The sequence below is a fragment of the Sorex fumeus genome, unplaced genomic scaffold, assembly GCF_029834395.1.
Source record: "Sorex fumeus unplaced genomic scaffold, SorFum_2.1 ptg000063l, whole genome shotgun sequence".
Taxonomy (NCBI): domain Eukaryota; kingdom Metazoa; phylum Chordata; class Mammalia; order Eulipotyphla; family Soricidae; genus Sorex; species Sorex fumeus.
The window spans coordinates 70,146,640-70,167,319 of record NW_026606120.1 but is presented as its reverse complement, the minus strand read 5'-3'; the positions used below and the strand labels follow the sequence as shown (position 1 = coordinate 70,167,319).

General features: G+C 62.6%; 1 protein-coding gene across 1 annotated transcript; it reads right to left on the bottom strand.

Annotated features, from left to right (window-relative positions):
* Positions 1 to 5,586: 5,586 nt before the first annotated feature.
* Positions 5,587 to 19,800, bottom strand: COL1A1 (collagen type I alpha 1 chain). Its single transcript, XM_056126761.1, has 51 exons — positions 19,631 to 19,800; positions 17,836 to 18,030; positions 17,715 to 17,749; positions 17,567 to 17,602; positions 17,360 to 17,461; positions 16,490 to 16,561; positions 16,243 to 16,287; positions 16,041 to 16,094; positions 15,826 to 15,879; positions 15,396 to 15,449; positions 15,231 to 15,284; positions 14,916 to 14,969; positions 14,781 to 14,825; positions 14,621 to 14,674; positions 14,476 to 14,520; positions 14,321 to 14,374; positions 14,057 to 14,155; positions 13,927 to 13,971; positions 13,742 to 13,840; positions 13,569 to 13,622; positions 13,367 to 13,474; positions 13,229 to 13,282; positions 12,925 to 13,023; positions 12,775 to 12,828; positions 12,586 to 12,684; positions 12,050 to 12,103; positions 11,875 to 11,928; positions 11,705 to 11,758; positions 11,567 to 11,620; positions 11,196 to 11,240; positions 11,008 to 11,106; positions 10,805 to 10,912; positions 10,448 to 10,555; positions 10,239 to 10,292; positions 10,035 to 10,088; positions 9,815 to 9,922; positions 9,669 to 9,722; positions 9,507 to 9,560; positions 9,232 to 9,393; positions 9,048 to 9,155; positions 8,817 to 8,924; positions 8,669 to 8,722; positions 8,472 to 8,579; positions 8,153 to 8,206; positions 7,955 to 8,062; positions 7,685 to 7,738; positions 7,339 to 7,446; positions 6,948 to 7,230; positions 6,659 to 6,849; positions 6,183 to 6,425; positions 5,587 to 6,094 (listed from the first exon to the last, which is right to left on the bottom strand). Exons 1-51 carry the CDS (start codon positions 19,719 to 19,721, stop codon positions 5,948 to 5,950), a joined length of 4,383 nt encoding a protein of 1,460 aa, XP_055982736.1. The 5' UTR covers positions 19,722 to 19,800; the 3' UTR covers positions 5,587 to 5,947.
* Positions 19,801 to 20,680: the final 880 nt, after the last annotated feature.

Here is a 20,680-nt window from a genome sequence, read left to right as displayed (position 1 = left end):
TGAGTTTGGGGTGAGGCTGGAACTCCCGCCCATTTGTCTGTGGGGCAGGGGAATGGGCAGGTGGGTGGTGTGCTGTGGATGTGGGGCTGGGCTGGGCTATGTAAAGTAGATTATTGAGGGGAAAGCCTAGGAGAGTTTCCCAGTTCTGGGCTCGGGCTCGTAACTTTACTCTTTTCAACTGATGTTGGGGGGTTCAGCCACACCCCGTAGTGCTGGGGTAACTCCAAGGTGCTCAGGAGACCACACTGTCAGGAATTACAACGGTCTTGAGGGCTGGAGAAATCGTACAGCAGGTAGGACATCCTCCTTGCATGTGGCTGCCCCGGATTCAATCTTGAGCGCAGAGTCAGGATTAAGTCCTGAGTACTGCTCAATGTGACCTTAAGACCAAATAAATACATAAACAAATAAACTGGGATTAATCAGGCAAGGAAAGTGCCTTCATCCCTGTACTTTCTCTCCTGCCCCAAATTTTAACCTGGAGCTAGAAAAAAAAATCGTAATTGTAGGTCACTGAATTTTTACTGGACAGTTCTCTCTCTCTCTCTCTCTCTCTCTCTCTCTCTCTCTCTCTCTCTCTCTCTCTCTCTCTCTGGGACTTTTGGACCATGTGCAGCTAGCTGTCTGAGGTGGCTACTTGGGCTCTGCTGGGGTGGGGGTGGAGGAGGTCACTGCTGACTTCCTATGTGCAGAGTATGCGCTGCCCTGGAGCTCTCTCATGCTTGTAAAAAGCATTTCTAATTTGACTTTATCAGATCAGAGTAGCTTCTGCCAAGGAACGCTTGGACTTCCAGGTTCCGCTCGACTCATTTGTCATTTGGTGGGGTTTCCTTGGTTGGTTGGTTTTTGTGTTGGTTTGGGCCACACCTGGAGGTGCTCAGGGACCTCATCTGGGCCTGTGCTCAGTCCCGCCCAGTTCTGTGGCTCTTTATCTCTACCCAGATCAGACCGGACCAGCCTCAGCCCAGCTGCTCACTGCTCCTGACACCTGCTCTCCGCCGGCCACGGGGCACACAGGATGCTCCGCAGCCTTGGGGGCAGAGGGACCTGACCCCCAGCACGGAAGCTGCTCATGACTCTTGGCCCCATTGCTCTAGAGTGTGTTCTGGTCCCACCCATCCCATCTTCCTCTCCTAGCACCTCATGCAGAGGAAACAGCCTCTCCAGCACCCCAGGGCACCCAGCTCACCTCCCCTGCCTCACCCTCTGTCTGAGACAAACCTCCCAGCAGGCCGTGCGCCTCAGGCCAGGGACCCTCAGGATGGGGACCACCTTCTTCCAGATCCCGCCTCCTAGTCTCACCCCACCTGCTTGGTCCCCTGGGGGGCATCTGGTGGGAGGACGCAGACTTAGCCCCTCTGGGTGAACCCCTTGCTTAGACTCCTAATTCCTTGCCCTGTGTTCCATCCTGCTCATTCACAGAGAGACCCTCCTGTGCCCCCTCCCCATCCACGCACACACACCCCTCCCGAGGCTGGTGCAGAGTACCCGCCAGTACAGTCTCCTGCAGCCCGTGTGCATCTGTGAGTCTGTGTGTGTGTGTGTGTGTGTGTGTGTCTGTGAGTCTGCATGCATGTGTGTGTCTGTGTGTGTGTCTCTGCGTGAATCTGAGTTCTGGCATGTGTCTGTCTCCGTGTGAGTCTGTGTGCATCTGTATGTGAGTCTGTGTGTCTGTGTATGTGTGTCTCTGTGTGAGTCTGAGTGCAAGCGTGTATCCGTGTGTGCGTCTGTGTGTGAGTTTGTGTGTCTGTGTGTGTGTGCATCTCTGTGTGAATCTGAGTGCATGCATGTATCTGTGTGTGTGCATCTCTATGTGAGTCTGTGTGCATGCATCTGTCTCTGTGTGAGTCTCTATGTGCATTTGTGTGAATCTTCATGCGTGTCTGTGTGTGTCTGTGTGTCTCTGTGTGTGTTTGCAAGTGTGAGCTGCTGCTTGTTTGCAGACACCCACTGCCTCCAGGGCGGATGTGTGGGGCCCACTCTGCTCCTAGGTTGGTGGCCATGCCAGCCAGCATCCTCCCTCGTGCACATGCCTATCATGCCCACCCCCCAGGGCCCTCGGCTTGGAAGCAGCCTTGGCCTCTCGCTCCCCTCATTGCCCCCCCCACCCCTTGCTCGAGGCTCCCCAAAAGGGTGGGTGGCTCCCCTTTCCCTCACCTGCTCCACCTACTAAACCTTGGAGGCCTCTGGGAAGCTGAACTGGAGGAGCTGAGAAGCCGGGGGAGGGGGCGGATCTGCCCAGACGGGCTTCCTGCAGGACAGCAAAGGCTTCCTCCAGCAAAGTCTCCTCCTTTCTAGAGTTTTCCTTCTGGGTTCAACAGAGCATTTGAAGGATTCGGGTGGGTGTATGGGGTTTTTGCAGCACCCCCAGGGAAGGGGCTGTGTGCCTCGCATAGGGAGGGTGTGTGTAGAGCGCAGGGGGACCGCGTGCAGAGCCTGGCCAGCAGCGCCTTTAGGGCCGGACCTCTGCCGTCTGCAGAGGGCGAAGGAAGGAGGGCCTGGCGCGGGATGCAGCCCTCAGCACCTCTGCCCCCTCTCCTCGCTAGTCCCCGCACACTGAGACCCCATCCCAGTCAGGGAGCAGCGGCTGCATCACCACCCCCCACCCTGACACATGTGTGCCCAGGTACCCACATGCGTGCACCCACTCGTGCAGCCGACGTGCCTTTGTGTGTGTGGGCTGAGGGGCTGGGCCTGGACCTCCAGGAGGTCCCAGGGCCCTTGGCACTGTCTGTAGTTGTGAGACGAGATGAGAGAAGAACATGAAAGCCTCACTCGGCCATTGGGCACTCAGGTGGGAAGATCCATCCTGCAAAGCCGCCCCAGAGCCTGCAGCCACATGTACCCCACCCAGGGGAGATGCCCCACTTTCCGGAACTGCCCCCCCCCCTTCTTCCTCATCCTCTTCCTTCTTTTTCTCCTCCTCCTCCTCCTCCTCTCTGTGGTCACCCAGGGTCTCTGGTGGACTGTCCCACCCCTGCTGTGTGGTGCCCAGCCCCAGGTCTGTGAGCCTGGCCAGCCTGGACGGAGGAAGTAGGCAGCGTCTGGTGTGGACGTGGCAGGAATCTCTTGCGGGGGAGGTACAGGGAGAAGCTAGGATCCGTTTTTTGAGCCTCAGGATCTTTCAGAACTCAACCTGGACTGAGGGAGAGAGGGGCTGAGGGGCCGCTTGGCCCGCAGGGTGGGGTGAGGGAGATCCTCTAGGTGAAGCAGAGTCCTGTAGGGAGGCCTGGGAGTGGGTGTGGGGCATATCTGTGGTTGCTGGGGCGAGACAGCTAGAGTGTGGCTGGGGTCTGCCAGCGTAGAGGTCTGTGGGGTCCCTTCAGGGTGGCTGGTGCCGAGGGGCCCTAGGAGACTGCGGGTGCAGGAGGTTGAATCACCTGGGCCACACGCCAGGGGCCTCACCCATCCATGAGACTCAGCTCCCCAGAAAGTTGGGTGTGTGTGTCTGCCTGTCCTCACACGCCCGTGGGGCAGCGCTGGGCTCGGTAGGTCCTGTACTGAGGGCAGGGCTCAGTGGTGCCGCCTGGCCCCCGTCAGGACTCGGGGACACTTGGCCACTGATGCCCTGGGTAGATGGGGACAGAATCCAGAGCCACCCTGTGTCCAGTCTCTGGGCATCTGGTCCACTTCAGGCTTTCAGTCCCCGGGGGTAAGGACAGTGTCCCCATGGACTGCCCACTGCTGTCCCCCTCTCTGACTCCAGAGGCCTGAGCAGTCCCCTTCACGAGGGACCCCTGGTTCTCAGGCAGGCAGGGGTGGCAGAAGGCGGAAGAGGAAACAGCTTTTCTGAAGGCGAAGGAGTAGGCTGCTCAGGCAACCCTCAGGGGGGTCAGGGCTTGCTTCCTGGGGACACAGAAGGTGGCAGGGACTGAGCGCCTGCTCAGCGGCCTCCGGGGAACCTCTCAACCTTCTTCCCAGCTGAGGCTGCCCCTGGCCTCCCCTGGCATCTGGGGGACCTTCTCCACTCAGACGGCATCTGGCTTCTGCAAAGCTGCTCAGGGAGGTTGAGGAGGGAACAGAGATCAGCTCCCTCAAGGGTGCCTCAGGAGGGAACTGGCAGAGGGGCCTGGGCGCCGCCCAACCCTGGTAGTGGCCCCACAGACCACAGTGGGGAGGATAGTGGGATGGAGGGGAAGCTTGCGATCCAAGGGGAAGTGTGAGTGGAATGTGTGAGTGTACTCTGTATCTGTGTGTGCATGTGTGAGTGTACTGTGCGCCTGTGTGTGTGTGCATGTGTGAGTGTGTGAGTGTACTGTGTCTGTATGTGTGCATGTGTGAGTGTACTGTGTGTCTGTGTGTATGCCTGTGTGAGTGTACTGTGTGTCTGTGTGTATGCCTGTGTGAGTGTACTGTGTGTCTGTGTGTATGCCTGTGTGAGTGTACTGTGTGTCTGTGTGTATGCCTGTGTGAGTGTACTGTGTGCATGTGTGTGTGCATGTATGGATTCAGGGGTTATGTCAGGAGGGTTGGAAGAGAGGAGAGAGAGGGGGTGAGGGCCAGGAAAGGCAAGGGGATGGTGAGGAGGAGTGGGAGAGTCTAAAGGGTCCTAGGTGAGAAGAGGAAACCCCGTGCCCCTCATGCACTCACCTCAGAGCTCATCCCACCCCCAGGCACCTCACCCTCAGCTCCAAGGACCGAAATGAGCAACCACTGCAGTTTGTTTGGGTCATTTCCACATGCTTTATTTCAGCAACCAAAATAATTAAAAACATCTCAAATTATTATACACAGACAAAATAGGTACAGAGTCACTTGCTTCCTCCCACCCCAAAAGGGAAAAAAAACTGTTTTGTGCTTTGGGAAGTTGTGCTGGGAAACGAGAGAGAGAGAGAGAGAGAGAGAGAGAGAGAGAGAGAGAGAGCACCCCTGTCTGAAAGAGGCACCCCTGAGGAAGAGAGGGGTTCAGAGGGAGAGGTGGGAGGGTGGGGGGCAGGAAGTGAGGTCCTGCAGGGCCTGGGCTGCCCACCCCCATGTTAAATAGCACCGTCAGAAAATTCACATGAGTCCTCATCCACAAAGGAAAAAAAAAAAACAAAGAATAAAAAAAGACTTTGACAAAAAGGAACATTTGCTGGTCTGGGGGGTGGGGGGTCTTGACATCCATAGCACCTGTGGTTGGCTCCAGCCACCCCGTCACAGAGATGTAGCACCTTTGATAGGAGGGACAGCCTCCCGCCAGCCCCGACGCCCCACACAGTGGCCCGTGACACACGAGGACAAGAGCGAGGTAGTCTTTCAGCAACAGTGACATCGGGGTGCTGCCCCCCACCCTCCCCGCTGTGCCCCACATTTTCAACGCCGATGTTTCCTGCGAACCCCCAGAGGGGCGGTGGGGGCCCAAGGGTGCCCCCTCACAGACAAAGAGGGGCACGTTGCGAGGACGCCAGCTGACTGCGTTGATAGTCCGAAAACCCCAGACGCCCCCCAAAATTTTGGGGGTGCTGGGGAGTGGGCTGGGGTTGGGGGGCCTCAGATGTTTTGCATTGCCTTTGGTTGCTGGGCAGACAATGCAGTTTCCTGTGTCTTTGGGGGAGACTTGGTTTTGGGGAGCAGTGGGGGGAGGCCCCAAGGTGGGGTGGAGAAAGGAGCAGAAAGGGCAGCGTTGGGGTATCTTAAGCCCAACGGGCAGAAAGGGGACTAACCCCCCACAAGGGTCTTCAAGCAAGTGGACCAAGCTTCCTTTTTTTAAAAAGTTATTTATTTATTCTTTTTTTTTTTTTTTTGGAAGGTGGAATGCGCTTTTTTGGCTTTTTGGTCATGTTCAGTTGGTCAAAGATAAAATCTAAGTTGGAGAGATGAATGCAAAGGGAAAAAAAAATTTCCAAAGTCCATGTGAAATTGTCTCCCATTTTTTTTTGATATTTTGGGGGTTCCGATTGGGTGGTCTGTCTGTTTCCAGGGGCGGGGGAACCGGGTGGGAGGGAGCCAGATTGGGACAGAGGGTTTACAGGAAGCAGACGGGGCTGATGTCGAAGCCGAATTCCTGGTCTGGGGCGCCAACGTCCAAGGGAGCCACGTCGATGATGGGCAGGCGGGAGGTCTTGGTGGTTTTGTACTCGATTATGGTCTTGCCCCAGGCTCCCGTGTGACTCTGGGTGGAGGGGAGGTGGGAAGAGGGGTGTGACCCGGGGCCGGAGGCACCGAGGGGAGGGTGTCCCCCCATCCGGCCGGGGACTCACCGTGCAGCCGTCGTAGGGGACGCTGTAGGTGAAGCGGCTGTTGCCCTCGGCCCGGATCTCGATCTCGTTGGAGCCCTGGAGGAGCAGGGCCTTCTTGAGGTTGCCGGTCTGCTGGTCCATGTAGGCCACGCTGTTCTTGCAGTGGTAGGTGAGGTTCTGGGAGGCCTCGGTGGACATCAGGCGCAGGAACGTCAGCTGGATAGCCACGTCGGCGGGGTCGGAGCCCTCGCCGCCGTATTCGAACTGCAAGGGTGAGAAGGGGAGGGAAGTAAGTGCCTGCCTGCTGCTGCCTCCCCAGGGGAGCCATCTCCTCCCTGGGTCCCCTGAGACCCTCTTCCTAAGCCCCCCAAAACAGAGCTCAGGCTTCACCTGTCCCAACCTGCTGGTCTCCAGGACGTGGACACCGCCCAGTGCCCGGAGCAGAAGTCCCGTCCACCCCCGTGCCCACCAGCCCGGGGCTGGCCCAGTCCAGGCACCTGGAAGCCATCGGTCATGCTCTCGCCGAACCACACGTGTCTCTTCTCCTTGGGGTTCTTGCTGATGTACCAGTTCTTCTGGGCCACGCTGGGCTGGGTGGGGTACACGCAGGTCTCGCCTGTTTCCATGTTGCAGAAGACCTTGATGGCATCGAGGTTGCAGCCTTGGTTGGGGTCGATCCAGTATTCTCCTGCGGGGGGGGGGGGGTTGGGAGGACAGGCATGAGGAGTTGGGGAGGGGTGCGGGAGCCGGGCGGAGGGGCCCTTCGCCTGCGGGACGGGCACTCACCGCTCTTCCAGTCCGAGTGGCACATCTTGAGGTCGCGGCAGGTGCGGGCGGGGTTCTTGCGGCTGCCTTCTGGGCTCCGGATGTTCTCGATCTGCTGGCTCAGGCTCTTGAGGGTGGTGTCTACCTCGAGGTCACGGTCGCGGACCACGTTGGCGTCGTCGGCCCGGTAGTAGCGGCCGCCGTCGTGGGCCTTCTCCTGAGGTGGCTGTGGCATGAAGCTGAAGTCGAAGCCACCGCTGGAAGGACCAGGTGGGCCTGGGGGGCCAGGGGGGCCGGGGGGACCCTGTGCGGAAATGGGAAGGGGGAGAGAGGAGGGTTACCAGATATCCGGCTGCGCTCAGGGCTGGCAGGGCGAGGACAGGAGGTGGGAAGGGTCGGGGCCAGTACGTACAACAGGACCAGCATCACCAGTGCGACCACGGGGACCAGGGGGACCGATGGGGCCAGGGAGACCGTTGAGTCCGTCTTTGCCAGCAGCACCAGCAGATCCAGGGGGACCCTGAGGCGGGGAGAACAGTTTGGAGGAAGCCCACCAGGAATCCCGAGACCACCTGACTAGGGGGTGAAGCCCACCCCCCAGAATCCCCCAAACCCTTGGGGAGCTGCTAGGGGTCTTCTTCCCTTCCCATGTCCCCTGTCCCAGACCCGCGGGGGGACGCCACCCCCATCCCTGGCTCAGGGTCCTGGGCAGAGCCCAGGCTCGAACAGGCAGAGGCGGGAGCCGGAAGGACACTCACTCGGGGACCAGCAGGACCAGAAGCTCCGGAGGGACCTTGTTCACCAGGAGAGCCCTGAGGACAGACACGACAGCAGGTCAGGCCGAGAGTGGCCCAGGCTGGCCGCTCACCCCCGACAGACCCTCCCAGGAGGCCCTGGGAAGTGCCCACCAATCTGCAGGCCATAGTCCCCTCGAGGGAGAAGTGAGGAGGATGTCCCAGAGGGGAACCCGAGGCAGAGTGCTCCCCCATCCTCCCCCTGCAGCCCATGGAGGTGCGGCGTGTACTCACGGGAGGACCAGGTGGACCCTGGAGCCCAGAGAAACCGCGGTGGCCTTTCATGCCTCTGTCACCCTGCTCGCCGGTCTCACCCTTGTCACCACGAGGACCTTGGGGTCCCTGGGAGAGAAGCGAGGACACTCAGTGCTGAGGGGCCACGTTTTGTGGGGAGGGACAGGGTGGCAGGGCGAGGTGAGTGCGGGCACTTACAGCGGGGCCACGGGCACCAGCAGGACCGATGGGGCCGGCAGGACCAGCAGGACCCTGGGGGGAGCAGAGAGAGCATTAGACCCCGCAGACCTTGGCTTGGGGCTCAGCTGCAGGGGGTGGCCCCCAGGCCAGACACCCCTTCCCACATCCGTTCTGGGGCCCCAGGTGAATCTCGGGCGAGAGGCACAAGCCCCATGGTCTGAGCACTGTCTGGAGAGGGGCCTCCAGGCCAGGTGGGGCCCCTGTCCTTCACCCTCCACACGCAGCCTGGGGGGGCCGAGTCCAGGTGTGGGGTCCCCAGCGGGACCCCAGCACTTACCGTCTCTCCACGATCGCCACTTTTGCCAGCTGGACCTACGGGGCCGGGGGCACCAGGAGCACCAGGGGCGCCAGGGGGTCCAGCGGGGCCTGTCTCACCACGGTCACCCTGTGGGGAGGGAGGGCGGACTCAGTCCGGTGGGGGCCGCAGGGGTGGGGAGCAGCTGGCAGGGCCGGGGTGGGGGGGCACTCCCTCACCTTGGGGCCAGGAGATCCATCTCGTCCGGGGGAGCCTTCAGCACCAGGAGATCCCTGCAGAGAGGGGGTTCAGTGGGGAAGGGCACGAGGCACCAGGGAAACAGCACCTAGGCCGGGGGGCACAGGCTGGGGGCTGCTGAGGCCTCACCTCACGTCCAGACTCGCCAGGAGGTCCAGCCAATCCAGGGGGGCCCATGGGACCAGGGGGGCCGCGTTCCCCACTTGATCCGGAAGGACCTTGCTTGCCAGGTTCACCCTAAGGGGGGAGGAAGAGGCCATTGAAGGGGCTCCCAGGGCCTCCACCGCATCCTTCCCGGCTGCCCCTCTCACCCGGGACACGGTCTCGGGGGCGGGGTCCTCCAAGTTGGAGGGCACTCACAGAGGGACCAGGAAGTCCAGGGAAGCCTCGTTCTCCTCGCTGGCCGGGCAGGCCCACCACACCACGCTGTCCAGCAATGCCCTGAGGCCCGGGGGTGCCGGGAGAGCCCTGCGGGGTACAGACAGGGGTAAGGCGGCTGCGGCCCGCTCCTGAGCCCTCCTCCCCAGCCGGATCTCTCACGTACAGCGGGACCATCAGCACCGGGAGAGCCTTTCTCGCCAGCAGGGCCGGGGGGGCCTGGGGGGCCGACTTCACCGGGACGCCCGGCGGGGCCAGTCTCACCACGGGGGCCTTTGCCTCCTTCCTTGCCAACAGGGCCAGGGGGACCAGGGGGACCGGCGTTTCCCTAGGTGGAGAGAAGGGGGGTGGTCAGATTCCAGTGGGCCCAGGAGTCTAATGCTCCCCCTGCCTGCCTGGGTCCCCCACCCCGAGCAGGGGGTCCCCCGCACCGATACTCACAGAGGGGCCGGGGGGACCAACACGGCCAGCAGCACCAGGGAAACCAGTAGCACCCTGAGTGAGAGATGGGCAGAAAGCGGGGGTCAGGGGCTGCACTGCACACCTGGTGCAGCCACACTGATGCCCGGAGCTGGGCTGGGGAGGGTCTATGGACATACTCACAGGGGGACCGGCGCTGCCGCGAGCACCTTTGGGTCCGGGAGCACCAACATTACCCTGCGGAAGAGCACAGGGGCGGATCATTGCTGCTCTGTCTTAGCCGGGCCCTTCTGGCCGCTGGCAGCTGGGCGGGGTGTGGGGACACTCACAATGGGGCCAGGGGCTCCAGTGGGGCCAGCGGGGCCGGGGGGTCCGGCGTCGCCTTTAGCACCAGCATCTCCGGGTTCGCCTTTAGCACCAGGCTGGCCATCAGCACCCTGTGGGGGATGGGCGGGAGGTCAGACAGACAGGGGTACAGAGGGGCAGCTGGGGGAGGCCCCGGGGCAGGAGCTGCCCCACTCCAAGGAGAGCAAAGTGGGGGCTACTCACTGGGGGGCCAGCAAAGCCAGCAGGGCCGGGGGGACCAGGCTCTCCACGGTCTCCCTAGAAGGAAAAGAGGCAAATTGGAGAGGGACCCCACTCGGGGGCACTTGGTAGGGGCGCTGCGGGGGAGGGGAGGGATGGAAAGATAGGGTGGGATGCAAAAGGAGAGAGGGGCTGAGTCGGGGGACCCTGTCGGGTTTCTGTACTTACAGGGGCACCGCGAGCTCCGGTGGGACCAGCAGGACCACTGGGTCCACTTTCACCCTGCGAGGGGGATGAGAAGCTCAGATCCGGGACCCCCAACTGTCCCCAACTGGCCGATGAGCCCCACTCCCTTCTGCCCCCCACCTGAGTGGCTGCTGGCTGGAGGGCCAGTGCCCATCGGAGAAGCTGTGTGTTGGGGTGGGGGGACACCTCACCTTATCACCAGGGGCACCAGCAGGGCCAGGAGGACCAATGGGGCCAGTCAGACCACGGACACCGTCTTTGCCAGGAGAACCGTCAGCACCTTTGGGACCAGCATCACCCTAAAGACACAAGATTCTGAGATGTGCAGGGCAGCGGGTTCGGCTGGCCTGGGGGACCGTCCCCAGCTCTACTCTGCACCCACCACACAGAGGACTCTCAGGGGGATGGGTGCCTGCCAGGAAGTCCCCATCCCTCCCGTTGCCATGGTGACCTGGGCCCTGGTGCAGGTGGTACAGAGGACTCAGTACAGAGGAGGTACAGGGCGGGGACGAAGCAGAGAGGAGACACAGCTTGGGGGAGAAACTTACTCTGTCACCCTTGGGTCCTGGAAGGCCAGCTGCACCCCGTTCCCCGGGCATGCCCTGAAGGCCAGGGGCGCCCTGGCTGCCGGGGGCTCCAGGAGCTCCAGCGTCGCCCTAGGTGATAAGCAAGAGGACCCAGTGACCCGCGGGTCCCGTCTCCTGGTTGTCGGGTGCTCAGGTCCCAACCATGTGGCCCATAGCAGCCTCACCTTAGCACCATCGTTGCCGGGAGCACCGTTGGACCCGCGGGGGCCGGCGGGGCCGGGGGGGCCTTGCACTCCACGCTCTCCGGGGAAACCACGCTCGCCCTGAAAGGGAAGCGCAGGCCACATGAAGGCTGCTCGGAGACCAGGCAGTGGCAAGGGGGTCCCAGGGGAGAGGTGGCGAAGATACTCACTCTGGCTCCAGAGGGGCCGGGGGCACCCAGGTCTCCAGGAGCACCCTGCAGGGGGCAGAAGAGAAGGAGTGAAGCCCAGAGTGACCCCCCAAGCACACGAGAAATCACTGCTGGGGACTGCACTGGAGACCACCCCCTTCTCAGCACCCAGTTGGGACGTGCCCACCCCACGTCCAAGACTCGCTCCCCAAACTTGGACTTGGGAGGGGACAAGAATCTCAGCAGTCCCCCGGCTCCTTCCAGAAGCATCCAGCAACTGCAGGAGCGCCCTGGGGCAGCCCCTGCCTGTTGGAGGGTCCTGCCTGGCTGGTGGTCTCTCAGCAGCTCAGGATGCCCCCCTGCCCTGTGCCCTGGGGGGCTCCCCCTCTTACCTGTTCACCGGGTTTGCCTGCTTCACCGGGGGGACCAGCGGGGCCGGGGAGACCCTGGGGATGGGAGGAGGGGGTTTAGACACCGAAGGTGGGCTCCCTCAGTCCTCCCACACGCCCCTCGGCTGCCTGAGGCCGCACCTGGAATCCGGGGGACCCAGCGGGGCCTTGTTCTCCTCGCTCACCAGCAGGGCCCTGGCAGGGAGAGAAGGGCTCGTGAAGAGGAGGCCAGGACAGGGGCACAGAGGAGTTCGTCTCCCCTGCCAGGTGCCTCATGCCCCCTCCCCAGGCGCCCCTGCCAGGCCACTCACAGCAGGGCCGGGGGCGCCCTGAGCTCCGGCCTCTCCGTCTTTGCCAGCAGGACCCTGTGGAGGGAGAACAGGAAAAACTTGAGGGGGGTGGCCGTGGGGTGGGGGTGGGGGTGGCCAGGGCAGACGCCTGGTGACAGGCTGGGGCGGGGCAGGCAGGGCCAGCAGAGATGCTCACCACAGCGCCAGGGGGTCCAGGGACGCCTCGTTCTCCAGCTTTGCCAGGTTCTCCCTGCAAGAAGGAGGGGTGGGTGAGGGGCTGCTGAAGGGGGAGGCAGCCCCGCACCCTCCCGCTGACCCCGATTGGGGCTTTGGAAAGGGGTTTTCTGAGCAAAAGCTTCTTCCTGTTCTGACCTGGGAGATGCCGGGGCTTCTCCCTGAGACCCCCATCCCAAGGCCCTCAGGACCCCCCACCCTGCATCTCCTGGGAACCCTGACATGCGCAGTGCCCTGAGCTGTACAGGGCATTGACAGCCCCTCCTGAGCCTCCAAGGGGCCCTGGGATTTGAGGGGTGGCTATTATGTCCAAGGCCAATCCCTTCCCCTGCGTCAGGGGACTGGAAACCAACTGTCCTTATAGCAAATGTGGTACAGCCAGAAGGGCCCTCAGCGTGAAGAGGGATTCTGTGACCCAGAGAGGGGCTTCGAGGGGCCTGCGGTCACACAGCAGGTCTACAATCGGCCGGGCCCATCCTGGTCCCTCCGGATACTCACAGCAGCACCTTTAGGTCCAGGGAATCCCATCACACCAGCCTGACCACGGGCACCAGGGGGGCCAGGGGGGCCGGGACGACCATCTTGTCCAGCGGGACCCTGAGAACAGAAGGAAGGCCCAGCCGTGAGGGTGAGGGCAGTGGGGGACAGTGTGGAGTGGGGTGGAGGGGGGCCGGCAGGGATACTTACAGGGGGGCCAGTTTTGCCATCAGGACCTGGGCTTCCTGGGCTTCCAGTCAGACCCTAGGGGGGAGGCAGAGGCAGTGAGTGGGGGGGGGGGGGTACTGCTGCAGGGGACACCTCCTGCCCAAAAGGGCTCGCGCAGGGCTGGGCGCTCACCTTGGCACCGGGCAGACCAGCCTCACCAGGACGACCAGCTTCACCAGGAGACCCTTTGGGGCCAGCAGGGCCGGGAGAGCCACGTTCTCCAGCAGGACCCTGGATGGTGGGGACAGGGGGGAGGGACACGGCCAGTGAGTGAGTCTGGAGTTGGGGCGGCTTGACCAGGGGTGCCCACGTGCTCCCCTTCCAGGATGGAGGGGCGTTTGGGGGGCAGTGGTGAGGTGGGAAGACCCAGGGAAGGCCGGCGCGGCTCCCCCCTCAACTGCCCAGTCCAGCATTCCCCATGGCGACAACCACATACCTTGGGGCCAGCAGCACCATCAGCACCAGGGAACCCACGGCCACCAGGTCCACCCTGTGGGAGGAGAGGGGGCCAGTGAGCTCAGCCTCGGGCGCCAGGCTGGCACTGGGGGCCAAGGAGGAGGGGAGGGGCACGTACACGCTCGCCAGGGGGTCCGGGAAGGCCAGTGGGTCCGGGTTCACCTCGGGCGCCTCGTTTTCCTTCTTCCCCAGCGGGACCAGGGGGGCCTTGAACACCAGCAGGGCCCTGGGGTGGGCAGAGAGGAGGGTTGGGGCTGGAGCGGGAGCACCCAGGGGGCCGCCCCTCCAGCCCTTCTCCCCGGAGGCGTCCCCGCACTCACGGGCTCTCCCTTGGCACCGGTGTCGCCTTTGTTGCCGGGAGCACCAGGTTCGCCCTGCGAGGGGTGAGGAAATGATGAGAGGAGCGGTGGGGCGCTCAGGGTCCCTGGTCTTCCTGCTCCCCACGGCCGCAGCGGGCGCGCAGGGGGCGCAGATGGGGGCGTGCTGTACTTACACTGTTACCCTTGGGACCAGGGGGGCCGCTGGGGCCCTGGGGTCCGGAGGGGCCTCGGGCGCCAGGGAAGCCAGGAGCACCAGCAATACCGGGAGCGCCCTGCAGGGGGCATAAAAGGTGAGCTTCGGGCCTACAGGTGGGCTGGGGGCCCCCCGGGGGTGCTCTGCCACGCGCAGGTTACTCACATTGGCGCCCTTGGCACCGGGTTGTCCGTCAGCACCAGGGTTTCCCTGTGGTACAGAGAGAAGGGGGGTGAGTGCCAGGTCAGGACCGGGAGTCAGGCGGGGCACGGTGGCACAGAGCGGGGGCACTCACAGCAGGGCCTGCGGCGCCAGCAGGGCCAGGGGGGCCGGGCTCTCCACGCACACCCTGGGGACCTTCAGAGCCTCGGGCTCCTTGGGGACCAGCTTCACCCTGGGGAAGAAGAAAAGACAATTCCAGAGCCCGCTGGGAAGACTGCACCGGGGGCAACGGTGCTGGGGAGGGGCTTTTCTCCTGCATCTGGGGGTCCTGCTTTGGGGAGCAGTGGACACTCCCCCGTGGCCTGTGGGACTGTGCTCGAGAAAGAAGGGGTCTCACCTTAGCACCCACAGCACCAGGGAATCCAGGAGGTCCGGCGGGGCCAGTGGGACCCTGGGAAGGAAAGAGAAACATTAGCAAGAAGGTAGAAGGTCGTGGGGTCCAGGTCACCGAGGCCCGCCGTGTCAGACACCCCAGCCCAGGCCCATACTCACCGGGGGTCCAGCAGCACCAGTAGCACCATCATTTCCACGAGCACCCTGCAGAAAGAGGGGGTCATGTCCACTGTGCACTGCCCAGTGGCTCCTGGGGTACCTCTTTCAAAGCCCAGAGCTCCCCCAAGGAGCCAGGGGTACTTACAGCAGGGCCAGGGGCTCCAGGACGACCTCTCTCGCCAGGCAGACCGCGGGGACCCTGGCAACAGGAAACCAGGTGAGGTGGGGGACACAGACCTTGGCCCCAAGTCTTTGCTGGCCCCCTCCCCTGCTCCCCCCAGTTCTCTGAGAAGTGGTGCACTCACCATCTGACCAGGGGCTCCGTTTTCACCAGGGCTTCCAGGCTCACCCTAGACAGAGAGCAGAGTGAGGGGTTCCTGCTGGGACGGGGTGGGGGGGCCATGGGGTACAGGAGCGCCTGAACTCCCTCTGCCTCTTACCTTGGGGCCAGCAGGGCCAGAGTCTCCTTTGGCACCATCCAGACCGCTGAACCCCTAGGAAGGCGGGAGAACCAAGGTGAGGTCCTGTGTATGTGTGAGGGGCGCACTGGCACCCATCCAAAGGAGCCTTGGGGGGGCACTGCAGATGTCCCTCTGTCTTTGGGCTAAACCAAAGCCCTCATCCCCCTGCCGCCACTACTCCCTGTCCCTGGGGGCTGTGGGAGCTGCTGTCCCCCCATGCAGATACCAGGGCCTCTTGGGGAAGGGGCTAGAACAAGGAGTGCGGAGGGCTTTGAGAGGGACCCAGGCACTCACTCTGTGTCCCTTCATTCCAGGGAGACCAGCAGTTCCGGGCAATCCCCGAGCACCCTGTGGGGAAGAGGAAGGAGATCAAAGGCCGTCACAGATATCCCCGTGTGCTTGTGGGGAGCCCCCACATGGCAGAGGCACCCCCAGAGAGGCAGGGGTGGCTCTGCTCACCTGAGGTCCAGGAGGGCCACGCTCACCGGGGCGACCAGGCTTGCCAGCTTCACCCTGAGGGACAGAAAAGGCCACAGCGTGGGTGCCCAGGCTGGAACGGGGAGGCCCATCTCTCCGGGCTGCAGAACCAGCCTCAGGGCCTGGGGGGACTTGGCTGGACTCAGCTTCAATTCCCTGCACTGGAGCCCGGTTTTGTAAATCTGGAGTTTCTCCAAAAGAATGTGCTTATCCCCCACCCCCAGCATTTAAATCACCGCTAATGGGGAGATGGGGAAGCACCCCGAAAGGATGCAGTCACCTGCATCTTCCCCATGCCAGAGAGAACCTGTTCCCCTTCCTTTGGACATCAGGGAGGCGGGTGCTAGGGACTATACAGGGACTGGGTCCGGGGGATGGTGCGGGATGCTTTGTCCCTGTCGGGGCTACTTACATCATCTCCATTCTTGCCAGGGGGGCCAGCAGGACCACGGGGACCCATGGGACCCTAGAGGAGACAGGGAGAGATGTTGGGGTGCCCAGCATGGGGAGCAGAGGAGGAACTGGAGGGCAGGGTACAGAGGACCCCAAGGGGGCTCCTTCCACAGAGACCCAAGGCAGGTAGGGCCTTAGACTTGAAGAGTAGATGTGTGGGGGGTGGTCACTTACGGAGGCTCCAGGCTCGCCGGGCTCACCAGGGGGACCTTGGAAACCTTGGGGACCCTGGAGGGCAGGAGAGAAGGGTGGGTTCAGAAAGGCAGGGCAACACCAACTGTTCCCAGCTCATCATGAACTCTCTGAGCACCTGCCCTACACCCACACCCCCAGATCAGAGCCCAGGGAAGTGTGTGATGTCACCCCGGATACTCACAGGTGCACCAGGAGGGCCAGGGAGACCTCGGGGGCCAGAAGGACCCTGCAGGAAAGAAAGAGGGAGACTGTGATGAGCCTCTGGAAAAAATTCCACAAGGATGCAGGACTGCAGCCTGCTGGACTCTGAGAGGGGGTTTGGACTACTCCCTGGCACCCAGGGAAACCCCATCCGTGCCACCCCTGGTCCAGCTTGTCTGGGTCCCCTCCAGCTCTTCTGTCTCCTGTCCCTTCCCTGGGTGGCTCACCATGGGGCCAGGCACGGAAATTCCTCCAGTGGATTTCTCATCATAGCCGTAAGACATCTGGGGAGCAAAGTTCTAGAAAGAGACAAGAGCCAATGCTTGAGAAGGTGGGGACCACAAGTTGAAAGTGAAGACATCTCTGATGATGGGAAGAGTGACAGGGCGTGCCTCAGCAATGGAAGGCCAAGGTCACAGAGTGGCCCCCAAATGCACTGCTCAGGTATACCCAGGACCATGGGCCCACCCAAACAGTCTGCAAAACCCACCACTTTAAAACTGCTCTGAGATCTGAAAACTAAGGGGGGCGGGGGGATCTAAGGGATGTTCCAGAATAGATAACTATAGATATCTGACCGTTAAGTGTCAGGATTGAAGCCCCGTGTGTGTGTGTGTGTGTGTGTGTGTGTGTGTGTGTGTGTGTAGGGTGGGGGTGCAGATAGGGGGTGCTATATGGAACAAGACCAGGACACAGGCTGCGTGTGTACGTGGGTTGGCGCCACCCCAACAGTATTATCTCTGCGTTCAGTTTCCTAAACCGTTGTGCTGAGGTCATGCCAGAGAATGTTCTTGATCTTCCTGCTCCCACCTCAATCCACTGGCCATGAAGAAACAGCCCCCCCACCCAATGTGGCATTGAAGCCAAGAGGGGATGTGCTAGCAACAATTTCTCAGATGGTTCAGGGGAGCAGAAAGGATACACAGAGATTGCAAAAGCAAATCACCCCAGGCTGTGTGCGAGAGTTCTTTGACACTTTTCTGACAGCTTTAAATGATTTCAAAATAGAAAGTATGAGTTTGGGGTGGGGGGAGGCCGGGAGGGAGGAGGGCGGGACTCTGAAGACCCTCCACGAGCGGTCTTGAAACTTCACTTACTCCTCCAAGGCCGGCAGGTCCTGGGGGTCCAGGAGGGCCTGGGGGTCCAGGCAGTCCAGGCTGTCCAGGGATACCATCTCGGCCAGGGGCGCCAACGGGTCCCTGCAGCGGGGAGGAGCGGGAGACCCGGTGAGCGCTAGAGCCACGCCCACCCAGGCACCCGCAACCCCCCTCAGCCCCCGCCCCAGCGGGAGTGACCACCCTTACCCTGGGGCCGCGGGGGCCAGTGTCTCCTTTGGGTCCCTGGAGGGGAGAAGAAACAAAAGAAGCCGAGTTAGAAGGCAAACGGCAAACCTCCCACCACCCGGGGAGATGGGGGGTGTGGGCGATAGCTGGGCGGTGGGCAGAGGCTTACCTCGGCTCCGGCGCTTTCTTGGTCCGTCGGTGACACTAGTGGGGGGAAGAAGAGACGCAGGTGAGTGCGGATCGTCGCAGGTGGCGCCCCCCGCCCGTCCCCCGGCCCGGCCCACGCGTACCCTCGCCGTCGGGGCAGACGGGGCAGCACTCGCCAGGGGGCACTTGGGCGCCAGGACAGTTCTTGGTGTCGTCGCACATCACATCATCGCACAGCACGTTGCCGTTGTCGCAGACACAGATCCGGCAGGGCTCGGGTTTCCACACGTCCCGGTCATGGTACCTGAGGCCGTTCTGTATGCAGGTGACTGGCGGGACTGGGGCGAGAGGCGGGGAGGGAGGGGGCTGTCAGGGGCGCCCGGGCCCCCTGCTCCACCGCCGCGGCTCCCCTGGCTCCCGCGCCCCTCCTTTCTGCGCCCCCCTTGGCCAGAGGGACACATTAAGATTTTCCGTTTCCCGCCTGTTTTTAAATTTTTTTTTATTATCATTATTATTATGATTTTTCTCCCTCTCCCCCAATTCTTCCAGCTCATCTGCTCCTCATCAGCGCCAGTGACAGCGCCGAGGCGCCGGGCCAGGACGTCTGTAACTCTTTCCAGTTCCCAGGAATTTAAACAAAGCTTGCGAGCCGAGTCGCGTCCAACTCTAACCTCAGCCCATTGGCGCGGAGGCCAAGGGAAATAAAAGGCCATTGGGTGGGGGAGTGCGGAGGTGGGGAGGAGGGGAGAGGAGAGGCGGAGCCCTCCAGGGGCGGGCCGCGGGGGGCTGGCCGGGTGGAAACTGGAGGGGTTTGGTGGGGGGGAGAGGGAGGAGCGATGGGAAGTCCAGCCCACTCTTTCACCCCCCCCCCCCCCCAGTGTGGCCCTTGGTCCCCGGGCAGGTGGGACGTGTGGGCGGGGCAGACTGGTCGGGGCTCCCGCCGAGAGACTGGAAGTGTATCCCCAAGAGTAGTGCACGTCTAAGAACCCCGGGCTCGGCGACGACCCCCGCGTCGCAAAGCTGGCCAGCGTCTCTGGGTCACTTAGTAAGCCAAAGAGCCCCCCAAAAAGTCCTCGGATAGTAATAAAGTGGGTTAACCACGCCCACCGCGCCGGCGCCGGACGGCCGCTAGGTGGCGCGCGACGCTAAGCAATGGGCCCGGGGCGGGGCTAACTCCCCCGAGTGGATACTTTTAAACTATACTTTTTTTTACCCCCCCCCCCATCCCCAGCTTTATTTTCCAGGTTTAGAAGCGGGGGTCCACCCCCGGGCCGAAGACCCCCGTCTTCCCGCTCCACTCCTGCGCCGGGCCTCGTTGGGCTAGACAGGCGCTGTGCTCCATAGCCACCGGCAGAGGGCGCCAGGACCCCGCCCAGCCGAGTCCTCCCAAAGTTTCTTGGCCTCCACCCCGCCCACTCTCCGCGCCCCCTCCCCCCGCGGCCCTGCACCCCCGCGGCCCCAGGAACACTGTCTAGCCTGCGAGCGGCAAACAATCTTTCTTTATGAATCATCCCACAGCCCTCCTGATTGCTTTTACATCCCGGGCTCCAAATTCCCCGCCCGGCGCCCCCAGCCCATCTTCGACGTGCTTTCCACCCTCTCCGCTGGCACCCGGCGCCCAGACCCCCACTTGGCTCGTCGTGCTCGGCACTGTGCGCTCAGGATTCCCTCCCGTGCCAGCTCTCGACGCGTCCCATCCGCCCCTCCAATTCCAGGGTGTGCGTGTGTGTTCATCTACTTCCCCCAAGTCCCCTCCTCACCCAGCGCGCACGCCCTTCCCTCCCGGGGCGCGCCGTGGACGAGCCCTCCCCGGGTCCCATCCGTCCCGCGTCCCGCGGTCTCCGGAGCATCCCGAGTCTCGTTTAAGTGCGCAGACACCTGGGACCGAGCGCGGGGCGCGAGTAAGTAACCCAGGACTCCCCGGAGTTTGGGACTTACTGTCTTCTTCTTGGCCCTCCTCTTGGCCGTGCGTCTGGAGGGCGGTGGCCGCTAAGAGGAGCAGGAGCCGGAGGTCCACAAAGCTGAACATGTCTAGGCCCTAGACATGTAGACTCTTTGCGGCTGGGGTGGGGGTTAGCGTCCGCTCATGCGTGGCCTCTCTGCGTGCCTCCTGCTCTGACCCGGAGGAGAAGCTCCCGTCTGCTCCCACCACTGGTCCGGGCCCCTTTTATACCATCCCGATAGAAGTCCGGGAGGAACCCTGCCCCTAGCAGAGGGGGAGCCGGCTGCCCGGGCCCCAGCCAATCAGAGAGGCCTGGCCCGGCCCCCAAATTGGGAGTTGGACGGAGTTGGGAGGAGGAGGAGGAGGAGGAGGGAGTCCACCGCACATCTCCCCCCTTCCCAGGGCTGCCTCCCCAGCCCCCCAGCCCAGCCTGGGCCTAAGATGCAGCCCTGGGGACACAGCTGGGACCTCAGCACATTGTGGGCTAGAAAGTGGGTTCGGGGTGCTCCCGGGCTAGATCGGGAACCCTAAAAGGGGACCAGCCAGCATTGGGGAGCTAGGTGAGACAGCTTGCAAAGGTGGGGAGGGCTGGGGTGATTTGGCAGGGGGGGGGTCCTCCAAGGCAGGCCATGCTCACTTCCTCCTGGCATCCTTGCCAAGGGATGAAAGAGGGTCCCAAGAGGTCAGTTGGGGGCCTCCTCTGACAGGAGAGCCAGGGGCTCATTTCCGCGTGGCTGGGAGTGGAGCTGGATGGGAGAACTTGAATTCCTTGATAGACATCAAGACTCAGTGCTCAGGAGGGAGGGGGGATTTATTTTGAAGGTGTTGATCTCCTGCCACGCTGAGACCCTAAGTCAGACTAAGAGGATGGTACTCCCATAATCCATGGCAGGTTTGTGGGGAGGCCTCTGCGCCCCCTCCCACCCCAGGGGAATTTTGTGGGGCAGAGCTACGGTCAGTGCTCATTTGGAGAAGGGTCCTGGGCTGGGGTCTGCCATGGCTGTGGTCAAGGCCTCGCCTGCCCAGCACCCTCAAACCCAGGGACC